The sequence below is a fragment of the Cyprinodon tularosa genome, unplaced genomic scaffold, assembly GCF_016077235.1.
Source record: "Cyprinodon tularosa strain WSP-4 unplaced genomic scaffold, ASM1607723v1 ctg455, whole genome shotgun sequence".
Classification (NCBI taxonomy): Eukaryota; Metazoa; Chordata; class Actinopteri; order Cyprinodontiformes; family Cyprinodontidae; genus Cyprinodon; species Cyprinodon tularosa.
The window spans coordinates 1-25839 of NW_024039180.1; the positions used below are offsets into that span (position 1 = coordinate 1).

General features: G+C 39.3%; 1 protein-coding gene across 2 annotated transcripts in view; it reads left to right on the forward strand.

The window, feature by feature from the left end:
* The first annotated feature begins 3224 nt into the window (after positions 1-3224).
* grip2b (glutamate receptor interacting protein 2b) overlaps positions 3225-25839 on the forward strand; it is a 108737-nt gene continuing 86122 nt past the window's right edge. For both annotated transcript variants that reach the window (XM_038300751.1, XM_038300752.1), the window contains exon 1: positions 3225-3374. In XM_038300751.1, coding sequence (XP_038156679.1) covers positions 3332-3374 — 43 coding nt within the window. In that variant the 5' untranslated portion in view covers positions 3225-3331. The remainder of the gene's footprint in view (positions 3375-25839) is intronic.

Sequence of the window (25839 nt, forward strand, 5' to 3'; positions counted from 1 at the left end):
TGGGGGGCCCCTGGGGACCCCTTAAACATGCTCAAAAACGAAAACCTTTGATAACTTTTAATCTCCAATGCCTTAACTGCATAATGACCGAGTTTGAAGCCGATAGCTCATAATCCCTAGGAGGAGTTCGTTAAAGTTCGACATGAGCGAAAATGAAAAATGGCCAAAAATCGCACTTTGAGCCAAAATGGCCGACTTCCTGTGGGTTTTAGGGCATACCTCCAAGAGACTTTTTTTCATGATTTGAGGAGATCTACCTGTGTGCCAACTTTCAAATCTCTGGGACTTACAGTTTCCCCCAACTCACGTTAGGGGGCGCTGTGGCGTAATTTGGGGGCGGCCATTTTGGATTCCATTACAGACCGGCTATTTCACGCGGGGGACAATTTACTGCCACGTTTTCCTGAGTTTTTGAATATGCGAAGTCCCCGTAAAATGCGTTCAAAGTGCTACAAGAATCGTAATAATAATAATAATAAGAAACTTTCGAAATACAATAGGCCTTCGCAGCGCTTTGCTGCTCGGGCCTAATAATAATAATAATAAGAAACTTTCGAAATACAATAGGCCTTCGCAGCGCTATGCTGCTCGGGCCTAATAATAATAATAATAAGAAACTTTCGAAATACAATAGGCCTTCGCAGCGCTATGCTGCTCGGGCCTAATTACAATTATTTGCTCACATTGTCATTAATTCTTTGCAGTCTTTTTTTGTTCCATTTATGTTTTTTTGTTGTTAATGTAATGTAAAAAAAAATGTATGGTTGAAAATGTTCATGTTTTACCATGCTTGTTAAAGGAATAGTACACCCAAAACATGATTAGCCTTCATTTTCTACTCACCCCTATGCTGAACAACACTCTGGAGTACTTTTTTGATATCTCAAATGCATCTGGAGATCTGGGAGGCTTCTTGCTGTCTGCTGACATTCAAATAATGGAGGTCTATGGCGCCCGAGGCAGAAAGGTCCATAAAAGTCCACAAAAAACGTGTCAATATTCCTCCATACTGCTCGTCCTATGTATTCCAAGTGTCCTGAGTGGGTAGCATCCAGAATTTACTCGAAACGAAGTCATTTAGAATGTTTTTAGAGCATAAACAGTAGTGTATAGGATTTCCTAAAAGCGCGTTCACGAGTCTACGGAAACCGCGGCAGACCAAACCAGATGAAAGTGCGCATTCAGCTCGGCAAAGAACTCATGCTCTTCCTCAACAGTGAAGTCCTCAGACATTTTCCTTTCGTTGTTTCTTTCTTTGCACAGGTAAACAGCACATTTCTTCTTCTACGCTTGCATTATTGGCAGAGCAGATGCTGAATGCGCACTTTCATCTGGTTTGGTCTGCCGGCTTCCGTAGCGTCGTGAACGCGCAGGCGCCTGCTTTCAGGAAATCCTATACACTACTGTTTATGCTCTAAAAACATTCTAAATGACTTCGTTTCGAGTAAATTCTGGATGCTACCCACTCAGGACACTTGGAATACATTGGACGAGCAGTATGGAGGAATATTGACACGTTTTTTGTGGACTTTTATGGACCTTTCTGCCTCGGGCGCCATAGACCTCCATTATTTGAATGCCAGCAGACAGCAAGAAGCCTCCCAGATCTCCAGATGCATTTGAGATATCAAAAAAGTACTCCAGAGTGTTGTTCAGCATGGGGGTGAGTAGAAAATGAAGGCTAATCATGTTTTGGGTGTACTATTCCTTTAAGCTCCTAAAATATATATGCAAATTAGGCAATGACGTCATTCAGCGACTTCTAGCGACTTGTAGCACAGCCAATAGCTACTTTCCTTACTGAGGAGTTGGCAACACTGCTTGTCCATTCTTGAGATTGACAGCTGTCCCAGCATGCACTGTGGCATGCTATTAGGTTAAAAGTTCTCTTTTCTGTTGCTGTTGTTCAATACAAGTATGTTTTAAGGTCATTTGAGGTGTCACTATATGGCCCATTTAATGATTTAGTGCGTAATTTAAAAAAAAGTGGTCCTCTCAATACCAGTATACTGGTATTGAGAGGACCACATCAACCAGCGGACCTCCGAGTCGAACCGCAGCCAGGGCTAACTAGCCTATCTGTGTTGTTTTGGGGGGGAGACCCAATATCATTGTCTTTCATGGGGCCGAAAATTCCTGACGTGCCAGAGTTCAAACCTCTGAAAGCACTTTAAATATGAAATTATTACATACTGTTCAATAAATGGTTAGTGTTTTTTAGTGTAATTTTCATTTGAATCTACTTCACTGGAGGCATCCATGTTTGTCAAAGAACACTACTGCCACCTACTGGTTTGTGACGTCACGGTGCGGTATCGGCTGTTGATCAAGTCCCAGTGCTGCATCTGGTGTATGTTATCCAAGTCATCTTGAAAACATTCTTCTTCCAAATGTTGGCTACATATTACGGGTTTTTTCTCTGGCCAGAAGTTCGATGGCAAATCCTCCCTCTTCAAGTTGGCGATCCAACGACCAACCCGTCCGTGGAGGATCAGGAATCAGAAAGGGGAAATAACTTTTTTTTTCACTTTTACCCGATGTATTCCAGCATCCAGCTGCCATGCACGTGGGCATTGTCAGTTTCACTATAGCTCTGGTGAATTTCAATGGTGAAGTCCTCTGGAAATCTTCAATAATTGTTGTTGATTGCAGATGTGTCTAGTAGTTCCCATTGATTTAGCTTGGAAAGCGGGGAGAATGGCGCTAGGCTTACCGCACCGTGACGTCACTGCTGGAAGATGGCAGGAATGAGGTGTTACTATATTTGGGCGGAAAGGGCCGCTCCCAGACTCAGTGATCGGGACGAAAAAAATATTGTTTTTATTTTTTCAATGATTAACACTTAATATATTTATATATATATCAATATATATATAAAATCACCGTAAACATATTCCTTGCTCACCGGACTTTTCCTTTAAGGAAAATGACAGAAGATTTCTCATTCCTGTTTTTTTTCTTCTAAAAATAACCAATTCATCGCTGCCTGTCTAATCCTTCTTATTTTATCACGTTTTTTCACTCACCCACATACTCTTAGCTTCTTTAATCTGCATATTTCTGAACACTTTCTCTCTCCACAAGGCTTAACCTTCCCTTTCTCATTCCTCAGTGTGTGTACCTCTCTCTCTCTCTCTCTCTCTCTCTCCTCTTGGGGGTTGAGTGGTTGTAGCGTAAGCGGCAGTCATCTCTTATCATTACCACTGTATTCCCAGAGTGCTCAGCAGTCCACATCTCTCCCTCTGTCTCCTCCTCTGAACTGTCAGCGTTTGTCTCTCCCTGCTCTGCTGTGGATGTTTCTCTGAGAAGGGAAAAGTCAGAGTCTGTGGCCATGTTTTGCGGTCTGAAAAGAGATATGGAGACAAATAGTGTGGGTGAGTTTGTTTCGTATTGTGATGCAGAGCTAGTCTACTATCAAAAGAAATCATATGAGTGACGTTTTGCATGTTCTGGGTTTGATGCTCTGTGGGTGGTGCTGTTGTCTTGTTTCACGTCTACATCATTGTGCTTTTAGCCGAGGCTTTGATGAAGAAAGGCTTTCGTTTTTGCAGCCTCTGTTTATAACTACAGAAATATTATGCAGAGAATTTGTCCAACAATACCTTTTTAGAACTGCAGATATTTCTTCACTTTTTCATGAAAAAGTTCATTTTTTTTCTGAAAAGTTTCTTTAATGCTTTAGTTATCAGAGAACATCAAACGCAGCTTATGTCAGAAACCGAACGGAATAAGAATATTCAGGTTGTCTTCCAAAATGTTTGGGTTACTAAAGTTCGAAACAGGATTCTAACCAGCAGATACGTTCTTACAGTTTGAATTGTGTGTTTCCTGGACGGGGCTGCCTTTTACAGCTGCTTTTTGTATCTCTGCTTCTGTCTCCTTGAACCCTAGTTGGCCTCAGCCGATGGCCGCTCACACTGAGCCTGGTTCTGCTGGAGGTTTCTTCCTGTTAAAAGGGAGTTTTTCCTCTCCACTGTCGCTACAAGCATCCTTAGTGTGATGGATTTAATTTGAGTCAATGAGTCGATGCAATCAACTGGTTTTCCTTAGAAAGAAAACTTCGAATCAATTCGACTGGATGATCTGGTGAACTGTAGTAACTCAAGTTCCTTGAGATGAAATGTTTTGTGAATTGGCGCTATATAAATAAACTGCATTGAATTGAATCTTTAACTGAATATGATTTGTTATAATTATCATAACATTACACTAGATGTGAGAATGGAGGATACCAAATACCTCATTCTTCATGTATCAAAATCCTGTCATAAACATTTAGAAACTTTAGGAAATACGTTATATTTTCTTAACTATTTACTGTCGATTTCAGCAATCCCACAATGATGAATTAATCAATAAAAAATACTAAGAAAATGTATATTTTCCAATTAGTATAATTATGAAGATGTGAGTAATAAATCAGGTCTTTGTCTTTTTTTTCCACCTCTTAGAATTATAAAAATTTCCCAGACGTTTAAAACTTTAAGTGGACGTTATTTAAGTATTAATTCTGATATTTTTTCTGAGGCTGGTTCAGTTTTAATTTATTACAGTAATGATAATAATAATTTTAACTTTATTAATTTCCCAGTAGAGAAAGCGTCTTTGCTCAGAGACCCAGAGTGCAGGGTGTGGGGCTCGAACTCAGAACTTCATTGAATTTTTTTTTTTTTCTGCTTTAATTGAACACATTTAGTCTGAAGCTTTAATCAATGTTGCAGTGAGATTGAACACTATAGCAGATCAATAGAGTTGTACTTTAGTCCAGTAAATCATTTTAAAGAAACAGCATCAACTATACTATGATCCGACTGTCCGAGGAAGTTTTACCTCAATAGGCGACGGCAGGATGCTTACAGAAGTCTCCTATACAGCATGGTCACAGCACCCACAGCTGTGCCTTAAATACTGTTTCCATCCAAATTTCCTGTTAATTGCAAGTGAGCTTTTAAAAAAAATTTAAAAAAATTACAATCAGAAAATTTCAAATGAACTTAATTGTTCTTAAAGGAATAGTACACCCAAAACATGATTAGCCTTCATTTTCTACTGGAGTACTTTTTTGATATCTCAATGCATCTGGAGATCTGGGAGGCTTCTTGCTGTCTGCTGACATTCAAATAATGGAGGTCTATGGTGCCCGAGGCAGAAAGGTCCATAAAAGTCCACAAAAAACGTGTCAATATTCCTCCATACTACTCGTCCAATGTATTCCAAGTGTCCTGAGTGGGTAGCATCCAGAATTTACTCGAAACGAAGTCATTTGGAATGTTTTTAGAGCATAAACAGTAGTGTATAGGATTTCCTGAATGCGTGTTCACGATTCTACGGAAACCGCGGCAGACCAAACCAGATGAAAGTGCGCATTCAGCTCGGCAAAGAACTCATGCTCTTCCTCAACACTGAAGTCCTCAGACATTTTTCTTTCGTTGTTTCTTTCTTTGCACAGGTAAACAGCACATTTCTTCTTCTACGCTTGCATTATCGGCAGAGCAGACGCTGAATGCGCACTTTCATCTGGTTTGGTCTGCCGCGGTTTCCGTAGAGTCGTGAATGCGCTTTTAGGAAATCCTATACACTACTGTTTATGCTCTAAAAACATTCTAAATGACTTTGTTTCGAGTAAATTCTGGATGCTACCCACTCAGGACACTTGGAATACATTGGACGAGCAGTATGGAGGAATATTGACACGTTTTTTGTGGACTTTTATGGACCTTTCTGCCTCGGGCACCATAGACCTTCATTATTTGAATGTCAGCAGACAGCAAGAAGCCTCCCAGATCTCCAGATGCATTTGAGATATCAAAAAAGTACTCCAGAGTGTTGTTCAGCATGGGGGTGAGTAGAAAATGAAGGCTAATCATGTTTTGGGTGTACTATTCCTTTAAGGATATTGTTCTATGTGATATGGTGACCCGGCTTGCTAAACATCCCAGACACCACTAGAATGAAGCATTTTCCAGGTTGTACAGGAAAAAATAAATAAACATGTAAGTTAAACATAGCAATGATAGTTTGGGCTACTCTATAAGCCTGGAGTTTAAGGCTATTTCTGACATTTTGAATTGAAAAAGCTTCCTGGATGGGAAGCGAAACATCTTCAAACTTGGAAAACAGCGTCCAGTGGATGGTTTTTTTGGAATAACTATGTCTTGGATCATTAAAATTAATCACCAACATATAACGGTGACCCAAAGCATACCATTCAATCCACTAGTAAATGAATTAAACTTTATTCTTCGATCTTTCCACCTGTAAATAAATCATTTAATCTCTTTAAAGGATACAAAATTACTATATTAACCTTCTAAGTCAGTAATTATAAATAATTCGATTTTTAATGAAATGTCCTGATTTTCTCTGCACTGTTTTTATGTTAGTATGAAATTATTCAAATAAAACCTTTTAACTGTGGATCTCTGTGGAAACATCTAGCTGACATCCTTCTCTACTCTCTGCCTGTTGAATATTTTTTTAATATTACGTCGATATTTGGATCCAGTTCATCTCTGCGACCTCTAATAAATGACTAAAGACTTACTGTGTTTTTTATGTCTTTGTCTGTGCTTAAGATGTAAATTTTAATTGAATATAATTCAGTTTGTTTCTATAGTGGCAATTCATGTCATTAATGTCATCTCAAGGCGCTTTACAATTCAACAAGATCACACAGTCAAATTGATTCAAAGTTTTCTATCTAAGGAAAACCAGCTGATTGCATCGACTCATTAGCAATCCCTCACACTAAGCATGCTTGTAGCGACAGTGGAGAGGAAAAACTCCCTTTTAACTCGAAGAAACCTCCAGCAGAACCAGGCTCAGTGTGAGCGGCCATCTGCTGAGGCCCACTGGGGTTCAAGGAGACAGAAGCAGAGATACAGAAAGCAGCTGTTAAAGGCGACCCCGTCCAGGAAACAAACAGCCAGGCAGACTTGGTGCAAGCCAGCTCCCATGTCAGAGGATGAAGAGAGCACAAACAGTTAGTCACAGTCAGAGAAACAGGACTACACTGGAAAACAGGCCGATCTCCAACATCTATAAACAAAGGTGTTGATGGCAGCAGCACAGCTGATATTTCTCTCCAGGATGGAGTCACAGCCAAACAGGAACAGACCAGATGAAGCTACTATGAGAAAAAGCAGAGAGAGCAGAACGTTAGAGACTAAACTAACAGATTCTGCAGAGTGGGAGAATAGAGATAGAATGAGACAGTGCAGGATTAATGGCATCAACTTTGACCAGTCTATTTATTACACTTGTCTTAAAAAATTAATCTTTAAAAATTATGTTTTTGTTTTTAAAAATGTGAGTATATTCTCCTAAATTGAAAATATATACAATAGTCATGGAGTACTCAGTCTTTATTGACAGTTGGTTGGTTCAATAGCTATTTGTCAGAAAGAACACACTGTACACAAACAGATGGTTTCACTTCTCCAATGTTTTCAAAGGGGTCCCACAGGGTCAATCCTTAGGCCTCTACTCTTTATTATTTATATACACCATGTTTGCAATACAGTCGAGAATATTAATTATCATTCCTAGGTTGCCGTTCTATATAGCCCCAGTTCTATATTAGATCGAGCTGAACCACCGAAAAATAAAACTCTGAATTCAATTAAATTTCAGTTCAGTTTATTTATAGCGCCAATTCACAACACATGTCATCTCAAAGCACTTTACGGTTCACCAGATCATCCAGTCACATTGATTCATTGTTTTCTATCTAAGGAAAACCAGTTGATTGTAGTGACAGTGGAGAGGAAAAACTCCCTTTTAACAGGAAGAAACCTCCAGCAGAACAAGACCATCTGCTGAGGCTGACTGGGGTTCAAGGAAACAGAAGACATGGTGATGTCCTCTCCACAGAGGACTTGACCTTTGCCACAATAAGACTATTGTCCTCAAATACTATGGTTTTATATCGCACGTCTAACCCCTTGGTGCCACTGAATGTGGAGGCACCGCCCTGCATGACTTCTTCCAGGTCTTCGACGAGAATGTTTAAGAGAAGATCACCTTTGCATGGCTAGACTGGGATCAAGCAAGGTTTGCATCATTAAACCTTAGCAGTGTAATTTAAATAGAACTATAAGCAGTGAACATGCCTCTGTAAATTCTCATTCATCCAGGCCATGGCAACCACAAAACAGGCTTAGAAGACCAACCCGAGTTTTATTCTTTTAATTTTTTGGGATGCTGCAGGTTCCTACATCTACCCAGGAGTCTTTGTCTTTCTGTCTGCTTCATCAGATCAATCTGTAGTTGGAGCGCTAATGTTTTTAAGCAGCATGGAGGTCCGTCCTCCTGAGCACAATCCAAGTCAATGCAAATTAGAGATCAAGCTGTCGTTCTTTCGATCTCCTCTCTTTGGTTGTGTATTAGTTATGTGTTTGGCCATTTCTATCATAACAAGTGGTCTTATGTTATTTATTTGGAATGAGTTCCATGAGTTCTAGTTATTCATACTTGCAAAATTAAACCAGCTTCTTTACCCCTCTTTCAAACCATCTGTCCAAAATCTGACCTGTTTGGTCTTCAAAGGCGTGCCCTTTATTCCTGAGGTTCAGGTGTCCAGCTGGAATCAATACTTTCTCATGAAATATCTCAATATTATTATTTTAAATTGACATAAATATAATTTAAGGGACTGTTGCAATATTTGACATAATCAGTTTTTTTCTTAAACTCATAATTTTATAAATCCTGGCTAGTTTTCTGTTGCTGATGCCATATCTGAACCTGTATAGACTCACAGGGAGACGAAACCACAATCATAAAGTCTTATTGACATGAAGATATATGAGTATTTGAAGCTCAGACCCCGGCAGAAGGCGATGGCCCTGAGTGTAGCTGATTTGCTTGAGCAGGTAGATGTGAGATAGGAACGTCTGGCCTAAAGAGGGAGAGCTAAGCTAGAGACATCTAACCTAGAGAGGCAGATCTAACGTAGAGACATCTAACCTACAGAGGTAGATCTAGGGTAGAGACATCTAAGCTAAAGAGGTAGATCTAGGGTAGAGACATCTAAGCTAAAGAGGTAGATCTAGGGTAGAGACATCAAACCTAAAGAGGTAGATCTAGGGTAGAGACATCTAACCTAGAGTGGCAGATCTAAGCTAGAAACATCAAACCTAAAGAGGTAGATCTAGGGTAGAGACATCTAACCTAAAGAGGTAGATCTAAGCTAGAGACATCTAACCTAAAGAAGTAGATTTAAGCTAGAGACATCTAACCTAAAGAGGTAGATCTAGGGTAGAGACATCTAAGCTAAAGAGGTATATCTAAGTTAGAGACATCAAACCTAAAGAGGTAGATCTAGGGTAGAGACATCTAAGCTAAAGAGGTATATCTAAGTTAGAGACATCAAACCTAAAGAGGTAGATCTAGGGTAGATACATCTAACCTAGAGTGGCAGATCTAAGCTAGAAACATAAAACCTAAAGAGGTAGATCTAGGGTAGAGACATCTAACCTAGAGTGGCAGATCTAAGCTAGAAACATCAAACCTAAAGAGGTAGATCTAAGCTAGATACATCTAACCTAAAGAGGTAGATCTAGGGTAGAGACATCTAAGCTAAAGAGGTAGATCTAAGTTAGAGACATCAAACCTAAAGAGGTAGATCTAGGGTAGAGACATCTAACCTAGAGTGGCAGATCGAAGCTAGAAACATCAAACCTAAAGAGGTAGATCTAGGGTAGAGACATCTAACCTAAAGAGGTAGATCTAAGCTACATACATCTAACCTAAACAGGCAGATCTAAGCTAGAGACATCTAACCTAAAGAGGCAGATCTAAGCTAGAGACATCTAACCTAAAGAGGTAGATCTAGGGTAGAGACATCTAACCTAAAGAGGTAGATCTAAGCTAGAGACATCTAACCTAAAGAGGTAGATCTAGGGAGTCCAGAGAAGTCTGTAACCTAGAGACCCTTACCTAATCAAACCTAGATACATCTAACCTAAAGAGGTAGATCTAAGCTAGATACATCTAACCTAAAGAGGTAGATCTAAACTAGAGACATCTAACCTAAAGAGGTAGATCTAAGCTAGAGACATCTAACCTGAAGAGGCAGATCTAAGCTAGAGACATCTAACCTAAAGAGGTAGATCTAAGCTAGATACATCTAACCTAAAGAGGTAGATCTAAACTAGAGACATCTAACCTAAAGAGGTAGATCTAAGCTAGAGACATCTAACCTGAAGAGGCAGATCTAAGCTAGAGACATCTAACCTAAAGAGGTAGATCTAAGCTAGAGACATCTAACCTAAAGAGGCAGATCTAAGCTAGAGACATCTAACCTAAAGAGGCAGATCTAAGCTAGAGACATCTAACCTAAAGAGGCAGATCTAAGCTAGAGACATCAAACCTAAAGAGGTAGATCTAAGCTAGAGACATCTAACCTAAAGAGGCAGATCTAAGCTAGAGACATCTAACCTAAAGAGGCAGATCTAAGCTAGAGACATCTAACCTAAAGAGGCAGATCTAAGCTAGAGACATCTAACCTAAAGAGGTAGATCTAGGGTAGAGACATCTAACCTAAAGAGGTAGATCTAAGCTACATACATCTAACCTAAACAGGCAGATCTAAGCTAGAGACATCTAACCTAAAGAGGCAGATCTAAGCTAGAGACATCTAACCTAAAGAGGTAGATCTAGGGTAGAGACATCTAACCTAAAGAGGAAGATCTAAGCTCGGGGCATCTAACCTAAAGAGGTAGATCTAGGGAGTCCAGAGAAGTCTGTAACATAGAGACCCTTACCTAATCAAACCTAGATACATCTAACCTAAAGAGGTAGATCTAAGCTAGATACATCTAACCTAAAGAGGTATATCTAAACTAGAGACATCTAACCTAAAGAGGTAGATCTAAGCTAGAGACATCTAACCTGAAGAGGCAGATCTAAGCTAGAGACATCTAACCTAAAGAGGTAGATCTAAGCTAGAGACATCTAACCTAAAGAGGCAGATCTAAGCTAGAGACATCTAACCTAAAGAGGCAGATCTAAGCTAGAGACATCTAACCTAAAGAGGCAGATCTAAGCTAGAGACATCAAACCTAAAGAGGTAGATCTAAGCTAGAGACATCAAACCTAAAGAGGTAGATCTAAGCTAGAGACATCTAACCTAAAGAGGCAGATCTAGGGAGTCCAGAGATGTCTGTAACATAGAAACCCTTACCTAATCAAACGTTCCTTTGCGTTCTTCCCTGTTTCCTTCACATTACAGTAAGTCTTTAAATCTCTAAAATTATTGAAGTAGTATTAAAATCTAGATGAACATAAATAATTTTCCTCTTTTGTTTGAATAACTTTATTAATCAGTAGCAAGACAAGTAGAGATTGTCGATCCCGAAGTGCCACCAGGGGGTGCTCTGTTTATCACTGACATGCCGACATAAGACTCTTCAGCGTTTAAGATGTTATGATGTAGGCTCGATGTGTTTAAGCAATATGAAAGAAATGATTTTTCCAGGCCAATATAGGCAGATATTTCTGTGTTCAACGTACAATGAAAAGTGAGATTCCAAACTACAGAACATGATAGCAGTTTTAGCTCTAAGCATATACAGCAGGGATTGATAATAAGGTGGTCTCCATTCCTCCTTATGCACAGATGGACACGGTGGGTACGATCGCCTCGGAGAGCTGCTCGCTGTTTCAGGCTTTTGACGCTGTTTGTATTTTTTCAGGTTTTCATATTTCATTCCCTGCCTTTTTGGGTAGTTGCTATTTTTCTTTTCTGATAAAGAATTAAACCAAAAAGTTTAGAGACTAACTGAATATTTTCACGAGCTGCAGAATGATTTTATTGTTCTATGTTCTTTAAAGAAGAGGAAAAAGAAAAACAATCCAACCAACAAATGCATTCATGATCATTAAGTCCAATTAAGGGATTTAACAGCATCTCTGCGAACAGAGAGTTTCTGAGTTTATTGGCCTGACAGTAAAGACTTTGTGTCTGACTGTGTTACATATTATCAAAGTCTGTGAAGCCTGTGTGTGGCTTTTGCTTTGTTTTCCTTCAAACTATATTTTCATTATCTGTTGTCTATTTCTTTTTTTCGAGAGCAAGGATTTGTATTGGGCTTGAAGGGACGAGCGCTTGATTTTTGAATGCATTTTGAAAAGAATATAAACTTCAAACGCGATTTGAAAAAGGCATAAGTAAACAGCAGTTACTTAGTCTTTAAACCTCTTTTGATTAAGTTTTCCAAAGTTTTATTACAGGGTTGGATTTTTTTTTTTTATTGTATTTTCCAAACATGATTTTTTTTTGCAATGCAATTTATTTCAGTTTACTTATATAGTGCCAATTCAAAATACATGTCATCTCAAGGCACTTCTACTGGTTTTCCTAAGATAGAAGGAACCAGTTGATTGCATCGACTCATTGACTCACAGCAATCCCTCACACTAAGCATGCTTTTAGCGACTGTGGAGAGGAAAAACTCCCTTTTAACAGGAAGAAACCTCCAGTAGAACCAGGCTCAGTGTCAGCAGCCATCTGCTGAGGCCGACTGGGGTTCAAGGAGACAGAAGCAGGGTTAGAAAAGAGGATGAAGAGAGCACATCCAGCCAGTCAAAGTCAGAGTAACAATTCAGTAAAAAATTGGAATAAAAGGTACTGAATTCTTTTTTTGAATCTAAATAAATGTATTTTTTACCATCAATAATAAATGAAGCCCCCCTCCCACTGTCATTTCCATTTTTAGCCATTTAAATGATGTGCTTACCTTAAGCAGCTTACAATCATTGCAGGTAAATGATGATAGAGAGGCAGGGATGGAACCATTTGACCCACTAACAAAGCTACTGTCTTCTTCCTCATAAATCCCTCCACACTCCCGTTTAAAGATGTCCTCCTTGTCTCCTGTTGCTGGCCCTCTGATGAACGCTGTCAACAGAACATGTTGGAAAGGAAGCAAAGACATGTTGGCAGAAAGAGGCTAAACTGTGACTTCAAAGCCGTTTGATGTTTTTTTTCTCTCTCTTCAGCACCTGCCAGGCTGCGTGTTTTTCATTCTGTACTCATTTCTCTGCAGCTGAAAGATGATCTTTTGTTTAATTTGTGTTCCCCAGAATATACAGTAGCTTTTCTTTGTCTTGTTATGCAGGTTTGATGGAGAAAATTGCTGAAAATCATTACACTGAATTTCTATTTTGGCTCAGGATAATAAATTACCATGTGTGGATCATTTTGCTGTTTTAAAGACATTAGTAAGGGATCGAGCAGTTCCTGTCCTCAAGGTGGATGTCCAGACATTTTTATATGTGTCCCTGTGCTAATATACCTCAATCGAGTAATTCAGCCGTGTCCAAAAAAAGGAAACGTCTTAAAGTTACTGGACACCCGCCCTTTAATTTCAATTCAGTTCAGTTTATTTCTATAGTGCCAATTTACAACACACTTCATTTCAAGGCACTTAACAGTTCACCAGATCATACACTCAGATTGATTCAAAGTTTTCTATCTAAAGAAAACCAGTTGATTGCATCAAGTCATTGACTCGAAGGCAATCCCTCACACTAAGCATGCTTGTAGCGACAGTGGAGAGGAAAAACTCCCTTTTAACATGAAGAAACCTCCAGCAGAACCAGGCTCAGTGTGAGCGGCCATCTGCTGAGGCTGACTGGGGTTCAAGGAGACTGTCAGATTTCTGTTTCGTTTTTCTTTTGAGTATTCAGTCTTACTTTACTCCTTGTTTTCTAGTGTTTAGTTTTCTTTTCTCCATGTTTTATAGTCCTACTTATTTGATTATCATTTTGTTGTTATTTCCAGTCTTCCAGGTTTCTATTTGTTGCTCTCTGCTGCCCTCTTATGTTCTCCCTCTTCCCTTGTTCTTTCCCTCTCTTGTTCTTTGCACACCTGCTCCCAGTTTCCTCATTAGCCCCCTCTTTGTCTCAGTCTCCTTTAAAAGCACTCTCTCTTCTGTTCCCCTTTGCTGGGTCCTCGTCAAACACCGTCTAACATGCTCCAATTCCTTCTCTCTGTGCCTTCCTCCGTATGATTGTGATTCCCCTGATGTCTCCATGGTTTCTGGTACGTTTAGACTAGTTTTCATGTTTTTGATTTTTGGATTTTTGGACTCCTGGTTTCATATTTTCTTTTTGGATAACCTGCCTCTGTTTTCTGTTAAGTCAGGCATCCCCAAACTCGGTCCTCAAGGCCCCCTGTCCTGCAGGTTTTAGAGGTTTCTCTGCTTCAGCTGGTTATAATGATTGCAATAGACCAAAAGCCTGTTAATCAGCTTTCAATTAAAATCAGCTGTGCTGGAGCAAGGAAACCTCTAAAACCTGCAGGACAGGGGGCCTTGAGGACCGAGTTTGGGGATGCCTGTGTTAAGTCATTATTAAATCCACAAGAGATTCACCTCTGCCTCCCTGCCTCTGCTTTTGGGTCAACTAACCATAGCCAAATCGTGACAGAGACAGAAGCAGAAATGCAAAAGGCAACGTTAAAAGCCAGGCAGACGAGCTCCGAGCCAGTTCCCATGTCAGAGGATGAAGAGAGCACATCCAGCCAGTTACAGTTAGAGAAACAGGACTACACTGGAAAAACAGGCCGATCTCCAACATCTATAAACAAAGGTGTTGATGGAAGCAGCACAGCTGATATTTCACTGCAGGATGGAGTCACAACCAAACAGGAACAAATGAGGCCAAGCCACTAAACGAAAAAAGCAGAGAGAGAGATTGAACTAACAGATTCTGCAGGGTGGGAGAATAGAGATAGAATGAAGCAGAATGATGAAAAAGGGGTCCCTATGTCCTCCAGCAGTCTAAGCCTATAGCAGCATAACTATAGAGATAGCTCAGGATAACCTGAGCCACTCTAACTAGAAGCTTTATCAAAAAGGAAAGTTTTAAGCCTAGCCTTAAAAGTAGACAGGGTGTCTGCCTCACGGACTAAAACTGGTAGTTGGTTCCACAGGAGAGTATTTTGTTTCACAAAACAAAACCATCTCAAATCAACCTTCAAATAGCAGCTATATACTGTATACAGTAATAAAACTTTGACCTGCTGGAGCCGTTCAGTCTTTCTATAGAGCGTTGGAAAAGTGGACATAATATAAGATTTAAAGGCAACCAAACTTCAGGAAACTTCTAGTTTTAGGACTTTTAATAAGAGCTCCTCTTTCTAGTCAATAAATTAAGAAAGACATTTTTTTACTCTAAAATGTGTGCATAGCTTAATAAAGCAGTCTTATGTTGGTATTCTACTAATATGAGCGTCTCTCAGTAGTTTTTAAAGTGTGACTACAGCCCTGATGGTGATGCAACATTTCAAGCTCCTTCACAGAAAAAAAGTTTTATATCAACAGTTTGTCTGTAATGTTGCAACACCTTTAGCCGAAATTCCTGGTGCTTTGTTGGAGATTGCAGAAAACATCTTTTATTATCATGATTGAGGCCCTTTTTCAAAGCTCAGCATCTACTTTATTCTCTGAGCTCTTTGGTGTCTAAATGCTTTTATGTAGTTTTAAAAGTTTAGGAAAAAGTCTAGACAACAAAGAAAACAAGCATGAGATCATTAGAACTGAAGTGGTGATCAGACCCGTCTTTCGTCCCCCACACTCCGCCTTTTTCCACCCTCGATACTGCATCCATACAGGCTGCAATTAACCACAACAGACAAGCCATTAAGCACTAATTACTGCTTGTTCCTTCCATAGATGTTCAGTATGTGGGGGCTGGAGGTATGTGTATGAGCTTTGTGGATGAAAGGCTTTGCAGAAATTTGTGAAGTGAACATTTATTATTGTCCTCATCTAAGCCTTTGTAAACCATTTCATGCGTTTATGTAGTGAAAGGCCGGGGGGATGGGGGTGGGGGGTTAGGGATAACCACGGTCAAACCCTCCGTCCGCGCCATCCCAGACAATCGTTCATTATGCTTCTTCAACTGCTGCAGATTCATAATGGCCGCAATCTTACGCCTTCTTATCCAGTAACTCAGGACAAACCCTGCCCCCACCCCCCCACCCCCCTCCCCCATAGCTAGCAGGTCGTAGCAGGTGTTAACACTGAAAGATTTTTATCTGACAAAGTTATCTCTGACATTAACAATTACTGTCTGCAAATAAAAACATACATTATTGAGTTGTTTAAATGTGTAATTCACACAGCAGGTCTTGATGCTTTATTCTGTTTATTACTGAAATTTGATAATTTAGGTGGATGTCAATTTAATAACAGACTTTAGCAGTTCTGCTGCCAATTTAGTGACTTTGCTCCTAAATTAACAGCTTTTCAGATAACTCTAGCAACTCAAAGAAGCGACTAGTGACAAATCTCCTATAATCTGCATTACTGCTGACCTTTGCGACAATGTAAAAAACAATTCAGAAAAAAACTTCAGATCGTGAGCAGCTAACTGCTGTTAGCCTCTTCCTTCTCTAGAACACCTACCGGCAGTCAGTTACCAGCAAACTGTGGCTGCAGTCATGGAGAGAAGAGACACTTTCTCCTGTTTCTCCGTAAAAAATAATCAAATATAAGCAAAGCTGCCACTGATGCTCCCCAAACCATGTCCCTACGTCCTCCAGCAGTCGAAGCATATAGCAGCACAACTATAAAGATAGCTCGGTGTAACCTGACCTACTCTAATTATAAGCTTTATCAAAAAGGAAAGTGTCAAGGCTTGTCTCAAATTCAGTTTGATTAACAAAATCCATTTATGTTGTTTTGGTTCAGTTGATAATATTGCTGATTACATTAAATTATTTAAGCATTACAGTGTTTTTGATCATTTTCTGTCTTGCCAGTGTTGATATTTCTCTTTCCAAATACCTGGGTCAGACTATTATCCAACACACAAATCAGGGAAAGACGACAGCCAAAAAGAGTTGAAGAGTAGGCAGGGGTGTTTGGCAGAGCACTTGGTGATGCTGCAGGTCTGTGTTGATGGGTTTGGATCCACACATAGGATATGTTTTCTATTTAGTACCACATATGAAAGTGGCTCAAATCTGATTGTTGTTATTTATATTACCCAAAAACCTTTACCTGTACAACCTTTCAAACTAATAAAAATTTGCAAAGCACTGTCATTGTCTCCTTTCTATCTCCTCTTTCTTTCATCTTTTCTCCTTTTTTTTCTTTTTTTTTTTCTTTTTTCTTCTGTTTTTCTGCTCTACTTAGATTGCAGTGTCCATATAAACTGTAAAACTCCCTGCATAATTATAATAAAGCAATTTATATGCATGAAACAAGTGGAGCAATATGGCAATTGCCATACCGCTACACTTGTGAAAGTAAAATCTGTTGGGCTCCTTTTGGCATCAAGACAATTATTCTTATTGCCACATTGCCAGACAGGACACTGTAAAAAAAGAAAAAAAAAGAAAAAAAAGAAATTGAGGTATATATTCAGGCAAACGAGCCACCGTGTGTCAAAAAGCCTTGACAACGCAGATGTAACCATGTCATAAGGTCAAGCTTGCAGTCACTACACAGAAAATAATAACCAGTATATGTTTGTGGGATCTACTGTTATGGTGTCTATGGTAACAAGCAATGCTGTCTAATTAAAACAAATGAAAAAGGAAAAAATAAAAAAAATAAAAAACAAAAAAAAATTGCAAAGCACTGTTCACGACTTAGAATTAGATCAACTTTAGTGTAATTTTGTATAAACAGTGTATAGAAACAAAATTTCCATTTGTACAGCTCTCATAACATTTCTATTTCCTAAAGTGGAGCAGTGATCAAAGGTAAACATTGTATAAACATTACTCATCATTCAAGGCATCTCATAATTCATAGTTCTAAGTGTCCATACACAGATGGACACTTAGGTTGCAGTTTTGTTTGTGTGAACAAAGTACAGGAATGCTCTTTTCCTCTATATAAAGTTGAATATGAGTCACTGTCATGGTTTTGTTTAAGTTTTCTCTTTGTGTTTTCATTGGTTTTATTTCCATTTTGTGTTATTCTAGTTATTTTTGATTGTATTTGAGTTCTTATGTATTTCTTGTAGCCCTCTTGTCTCAGTCTCCTTTTCCCTAGCTCCCTTCTAGGTTCATCCCTCCACACCTGCTCCCAATCTGCTGATTAGTCTGGTCTTTGTTTCTGTCTCCCATATATACACCTCCTGTTTGGTCACTGTTTGCTGGTTCGTCATCGTCATCATTTCTTACCCGTCATGTGAGCTTTTTTTGGATTTCAGTATTTTTGGATTTTGTAGATTTTTGCTTCTGCTTTTACACTTTTTTGGATATTGAACTTGGAACCTCCACTCAACCTGACAGTCACCATGGGCAAAAACACTGAAAATGGGTCATATTAGCCTGCTGCGTGAGCGTAGCATAAATGGCACCTAAGCAGTATTTTTGGAGGGGGGACCAGATGATTACAGTCAGCGGAAATCTTCGCTTTCTCCTCTCCTTCTCCCATATCTTTGGGACAAGAAGTAGTAAATAAATAGCAACTGTTTCCAAATTCTCAAAAATTGTTATGTGTGATATCATGTAGTATACTAGAAATGTCCTTAATCCAGTAATCTGTCATATTTTACATTAGAACGGGATTTATCAGAAAGTCAACACTCTCATTTTCACCCTCAGGGCTGAGCCCCTGATCTAGAATCCTAGAGCTTATTTAAATCTCCAATCTACAAATGTATATAAATTAACAACAGAGAAAAAAATATTTTATTGTATTTTGTTTTATTTTCTGTCTCCATGCATGCAGTTTTTAAACTGTAGGGATATTTTTAAAATGTGTTTTCATAAATGGTTCTGTTATTGGGGTCTTACTGACGCAACAAGAAACGTTTCTATTTCATGAATTTGAAATGTGTTGCTGTTGTTGCATCATTTTCTGCTTCTGTCGAGCTGTGGAAACCGCAAAACTGTAAACACTATTTGCCTCATGTTATAGATCGACCTACTTATTCTGTCACACAGGACATTTAATTCAAGCCGCCTTTATTGCAGTTTTGGTTGCTAATACTCCTAACTTGTGACTAACTCTTCAGTTATCTGAGTAGAAAGAAGGTGCTAAGTTTCAGCTACTCATTTTTCTTCATGTAATGCAGTGTTTGTTTCAAATCAGGCTGTTCTTTAAACCATGGACTCATCCTTCTGATTGGACCCTTAAAGCTCAAGTTCATTCAGGACAAGCTAAACTAAAGATTCAATATAAAACGCCCTGATAGCTGTCCTTAAATGTTCACTTCACTCATTTGCCTAACTCTGCCTGGTCTCTAATTATCACTGATCTCATCCACCTGCGTCTGATCCCTTTATATCGGGCTCATTTCCAGCTATCGCGGCCAGATCATTGTTTGTTCCCTGTTTGCCTTCTGTTTGTGCCTGTCTGTTGGTTTTGTTAGTTTTAGTTATTTTCAAGGTTCATGTCCCCGTTTCCAGTAGTAGATTATTTTTAAGCCCTTGTGTTTAGGCGAGTTTATTCCCTAACCAGTGGTGTGAGTATTTCAGCGTTTCCGGAGTGATTCTGATTTCCTGATTCCGTTGCCTCTCATCCACTGGCCCTGTCTGTCCCCATCTGATCTGTTTGCCTGAACCATACTTGGACCCCTACTGGATCTCTGAGGATTCTCTGAGGATTCCTGGAATCCTGGATCCCTCTGTTCCGGCTTGGGTCGGACCCTCTGATAGAGCGGATGTTTCCTGTATTCCTGAACTGTTCCTGCCTGCTCTGTCTTCCCCTGGCCTGGATCGGATTCCTGCAAGTTCTCCGGGGCTGCAGCAACAGGGACCCTCTGGGCGACGCACGTTGCGTCTGGTTGGCAGCTCATCAGCTGGATTGCATCCCTTAGCAAGGAGATGAACTGTACAGTGAAACCAGAGTCAGTGATGGTTGGGGCCTTCCCCTGCAGTCGCTGCAGGTCCGCAGCTCCACAGTTCGGCGCTTTGGTTCTGTTTCGTCTGTTTGATTTATCTCTTAATAAACATTTAAAACTTTCCTCCTGGCTGTCTCACCTTGAATACTGGGTCCATCTTTACTGGACTCTGGACAGTTGTAATACATCAGGTAAAAGTGTAGTAAAGCACATTCAAATGGAAATTACTCTCAATTAGAAACATTTTTTATTGAACTATATGTAGTAATTTCATATTTAAAGTACTTTCAGAAGTTTGAATTCTGAATTCGGACTTTTCTTTTAAAACCTTGAAGCAGCTGTGGTTGGACATTGATTTCCAACTTAGAAGACCAGGCCTCCAGCTGCTTAAAAACATCAGCTCTCCATCTATAGTTGGTGTAGTGTGAGATGCCACAATTGACAACCCTAACCCAGATAGATGGGGAAACGTTTTCAGATAAACTGAAAGGTATTATCAACCTTCCAGTGATAAGACTTCCTCAGCAGTGCTTAGGAAAAGGTCCGGTCCTGATTCCTTGGATGTCCTGCTCAGTAAATAACTCTACTGGATTGGATCAAATTTCAGATCAAATTTTTCCCTTTTAAAGTTTATCTCTTCTTCTTTCTTCACAATACCTCATTCTGCAAGCTTTTAGATGCAAAGCTTTAAAGGTATTTTTGAAGACAGTCCAAGTATCCATGGAAGCAGTTCTTTTGATTTATAGGAAATAATTTTAAGGGTTCTCCTTTTTTTTATGAATGTTCAGCCCTCATCGTAATGCCATTGGGCACCATCTTGTATAGCAGAGCCCTGTGAAAAATCAACATTTTGTCTGTGACAGCAGCAGGAAAAGCCGATTAAACTCATTTAGTGTTGAACAAAATAACTGACTGTCAGAATAAGTTCAAATATCCGAAATGTCTTTAGTTGCTTTGTCTCTATAAGATTGTTTTTATGTTTGAGCGTATTGTTGTATACTACCTCAAGCTCTCCATTGGTGCGCTTCATTGTCTGCTTAATAGGTTTTTGTTAACCTTGAGCTAGAATGTAAATAAGTTCATAAATATGCATGTCAGGATGTGTGTGTGGGAGCGAGGCATGAGGAAAGCATTCTCTTGTAATTTTACTCTAGACCTTGAGGGAATCAGAAAGGATTAATCCAACTCTTTGGGGAATTTTCTTGTTAAACTGCACTCTAACAAGAAAATTCTGGTGCTGGTTTTATCCTAAAGCCAGATGTTGGTTGTTATCTAAGGATTGTATGGATCTATTGCCAGTGGTCATGGATATCCTGTTTTGTTCCTGTTCCCGGACAAAGTTCCAGCCAAACCAGGAAAAAAACATATTCCAGGTTCTCTCCTGTCTTTTCCAATGATTTTAATTTAGGTATTCATATTCTATGCCTGTCTCTCCTTTCTGGACCTTCTAATCCAGTAACCCAACCTCAGATGAAGAGAAGACAATGCAGATTAGGACAAAATGAACTTATGTGAATTCAATATGCTCAACATGTTCAAATGGTGTTTCAGAATATTTTATTGTGGCTAACTGGCTAACATCATTTATCTTATTGGGTTAAATGACACAAAAAAACCAACAATCCAAATAATGCTGCTCAATTTTGTGAAAGATGCCAAACTGAGAATTAGCAATGAGAGAAAAGTTTTAATATAGCGATAGTAAATGAAATGGGAGCTGGCTCGGAGCTCGTCTGCCTGGCTGTGTGTTTCCTGGATGGGACCTTTTACAGTTGCCTTTTGTATATATGCTTCTGTCTCCTTAAGCCCTAGTCGGCCCAGTCAGTTTCTCTGGCAACCTGTAGGGGGCGCATCTTTGGATCAAAAGAATGGAACCAGCTCCATTTAATGGCCTTTTTTTAGAGACTCGCACTGAGCCTGGTTCTGTTGGAGGTTTCTTCCTGTTAAAAGGGAGTTTTTTCTCTCCTTAGCGTGAAGAATTGCCTTCGAATCAATGAGTCGATGCAATCAACTGGTTTTCCTTAGATAGAAAACTTTGAATTATTTGTCTATTTGATCTGGTTGAACTGTAAAGTGCCTTGAGATGACATGTGTTGTGAATTGTCGCCATATAAAAAACTGAATTGAATTGAATTAAACTCATAAAACTGCTGAATTAAAGGAGTAGCAATGAAAAAAAAATATTCTTTCCACATTGGCAATCAATTTTGGCTTTATTTCTTCAATTTACCCCTTTGTAACCTCTGCTCAGGGGTCCAAATCAATTTCAATTCACAGGGATTTGATATTAATGAAAATAGGACCTACATCTTCAATAGAATGATATAATTTTCATGTGAATGTGCTTTATCGGAGACATCCATGTTTGTCAAAGAACACTACTGCCACTTACTGGTTTGTGACGTCACGGTGCGGTATCGGCTGTTGATCAAGTCCCAGTGCTGTATCTGGTGTTTGTCACAACGAGCTATTATCCATGATGTGATGAACAGTGCACTATGCGAAGCAGAGAGTAACTGATTGATGACGGGATTTTTCTCTGGTCAGAAGTTCGATGGCAAATCCTCCCTCTTCAAGTTGGCGATCCAACGACCAACCCGTCCGTGGAGGATCAGGAATCGGAAAGGTGAAATAACTCTTTTGTTTTTCACCTGTACCCGATGTATTCCAACATCCAGCTGCCATGCACGTGGGCATTGTCAGTTTCACTATAGCTCTGGTGAATTTCAATGGTGAAGTCCTCTGGAAATCTTCAATAATTGTTGTTGATTGCAGATGTGTCTAGTAGTTCCCACTGCCAGAAGATGGCAGGAGTGAGGTGTTACTATATTTGGGCAAAAATGGCCGCTCCCAGACTCAGTGATTACGATGAAAAAAAATTGTTTTAATTTTTTTTACTGATTAACGCTTAATTCATTAAATTACCGCAAACGTATTAGTTTTTTAGGTATAAATAATGATCCATAGATTATTCCTTGCTGACCGGACTTTTTCTTTTGACCGCCCGCCCGCTAATTTTTATTTAGTCTCGTTGATGAAACTTTAACCTTTGACACGTCCTGTTTTCGTCACCAAAGATCCATGTTTAGCTCTTCAGTTTTTGTTATCGTAATGAAAAACAGATCCATCAACGAAATAATCATCATTGACGAATACAACATTGTTTGGGAGTCCTCCAAGATGGCTTAAATATCATGACCTTTATCACAACAGTGTTCATTGTATTCTAGCAGATGCATTTCAGGACAATATGTCTAATAAATTGGAAACAACCTTTAATTTATTAAACTTGTTAAAAGCTGATTTGTATTAGATGTGTGCTATAAGTGGATGTGCCCCAAAGTTCACATATTTCAAAAAAAATTGTGAAATATTAGCTCTATTCAATCTACCTACTATATATCTATCATGGGCTCCTAGAATGCTCGGTTTTTACATTCACTGCTAAAAAGCAAAGCAGTTTCACATCGGTATTATTCAGCCGTTAAATAAGTAAACCAGTGTATATTTTTAGAGGTCGTCAAGAACGGTACTTTGATAGAGAAATTACTGCAAGACTGTTTGCATAATTTCCTTATGGGATGCGTCATTTGTTCTGTCGTACAGGCAAAAGTCATTACTGTCACTGAAGCTCAGAGCAGGAGGAAAATCTGGCCTGATGCCTCATCTGTAAGTCAACCTGTTCAGCTACCTGACAGTGCCAGCAGTCATTAGCCTAATCTCATTCAAATTATTCATTGGGAGGCATTAATTTATCGGGCAGAGTTGGATGGAATGAGGAGAGAGGCAAACCAAAAGAGTCTTCCAGTCATTGTGAGATAAAGATAAAAGAGAAGTGGTGCTGAAAGACCTTGTGAAACCTCTAATGAGATAAATAATATTTAAGCCATTGAAACAGACAGGAGACATTTTCTGTTCCAAAGAGAGAGCTGAGATCTGGAGGGATAAAGTCTGACTAAAACAGTTTGTCTTTGAACCAGTGAGCAAGGCACAGACATCCCAGAGCCATAAATTATCTCTGATATCTATTTAATCCACTGGACTTTGTCTCCAAGTTTGAAGACGTTTCGCTTCCCATCCAGGAAGCTTTTTCAATTCAAAGAGTCAGAAATAGCGTTGAGTTTGAGACTTTATAGAGCGGACGAAAAGCAATATATTTTGGCATAGAAAACATGCAAATTGAAAGTAGTACAAAATTTCCCCACTCTCCTTGGCTGGTCATTGGCTGGTCCCCTTCAAATTCTTTTTAAACATCAGTCTTTGTACTAAAATATTCTTTCTGTCATGATTTGTCGATATTAAGATCTAAAGAGAAGCGCCATCTCCTGATCAGAGCCTGTAATTCAGTGAAAGGTTGGAATCAGAGAAAAAAAAATCTGCAGGGGAAGGACAGTGGCTGGAAGTTGGAGGGGACTTGGCTTGGAGGTGGAGGGACGTCAGCTGCGATTCAACTGCTGTTTCACTGGGAAGCGCCATTTTGAATGGTACTGTACCAATTCTCCTACTAGGTACCCTTCGCTGGTATTATGACAACTGCTGAGCCAAAAATGACACCAGAGAAAATTTCCCATTGTGTCATCTCAGGTGACTTTATAGATCCAGAACAACCAGATCATCAAATTAGATTAAAGGCTGAAATTTTCTGTCAGAGGAAAACCAGCTGATGGCATCAGGTCATTGACTATGGAGGATGAGGAGGTAGAGACAGGAGATATTGACTCAGCAGCAATCCCCCACTCTACTGGACAGGACGAGTGACGAGTGTGATTATCCTCATGAACATTTGGGATAACCATAAGGCCTAATTCATTCTGTGCAGGATGGACATCATAGCGTCGTTTGCCACGTTATGAAATATTGAAATGTATTAAAAATCTTCTATATAGTAAATCACAGGTGGAGCTAGGTTCTTTTGGGAACCTCAACTTTTATTTAATTTGGATTATTTGAGTCACAAAGAATTTAACATGAATTTAAATATTCTGCAGCTGAATTTGGAGACAGTAGACATACTTTAATACAGTGTAATCCTGTCTCTGCCTCTGGCTGCTTGATTATCCCTTCCAGTGAGCGCAGTACCTTCCCCCGGGAGTCTGTGGCATCAAATCCCACCTCAGTCCCACCTCAGTACCTCTCCAGGTTCAGATTGAAGTAAAGTTTGTGTAAATCTATTTTCCTCCTCTTTCCTGGTGGAATTCATATCAACCTCTGCAGAATCTGAGGCTTTTCTGCTAAACCATCCATAATCTTTCCACTTTCCAGCATCTTTAATAGGCTGCAGGTCAAAGATGTTTAAATGTGTTTTCCTGGAGGACTTTATCTTTTTATCTCTTCAACTTTAGAGCTGCTTTGAGGCAAACCTGGACTTCTAGTATTTAATGTTGCTCAGAGCCTCAGGGGTTAGCAGTTCATGTTCTGGGTTGTACAGTATGCAATTCTGTAGCATTAAACAAACTTAACACTGGGCTATACTAATTAGATTAGATTAGATTCAACTTTATTGTCATTACACAGATACAGCTACTGTATAAGGCAACGAAATGCAGTTTAGGCAATAGCAGCAAGAGCAGAATATACAATGCTATTACTATAAAATGAATATATAAAACTTGAGGAGAAGCTTTCTGAATTAAAGTGCAGATTAAGGTAATTGCATATTACAGTTAAATTACAGTAATGGTCAAAACATGGTCAAACATGCAGTAGTTGTGCTATTATTCATCATAGGTCTCTTGTGGTCTGATCTGAATCCAGCAAAACCGCTTCTGTTGTTTGAAATTTAGTCGTTTATTTAGCTAGAGAGCCAAAAAAAATCATGTGAACTGTTACTCTCATCTGTATTCAGTTTTTTGGTTTAAAGGGACTTTATAAAAACTGACATTAAAATTATCTAGGATACAAACCTCCACAACCTTGAGGAATAAATGATTATACATTTTTGTCAGCAAAGGGAACAAACAATAAGAAGAAAATGATGAAAGGGCATGAACCAAATATTGGGGAGTTCAATCAGGTTTCCGCTGAAAT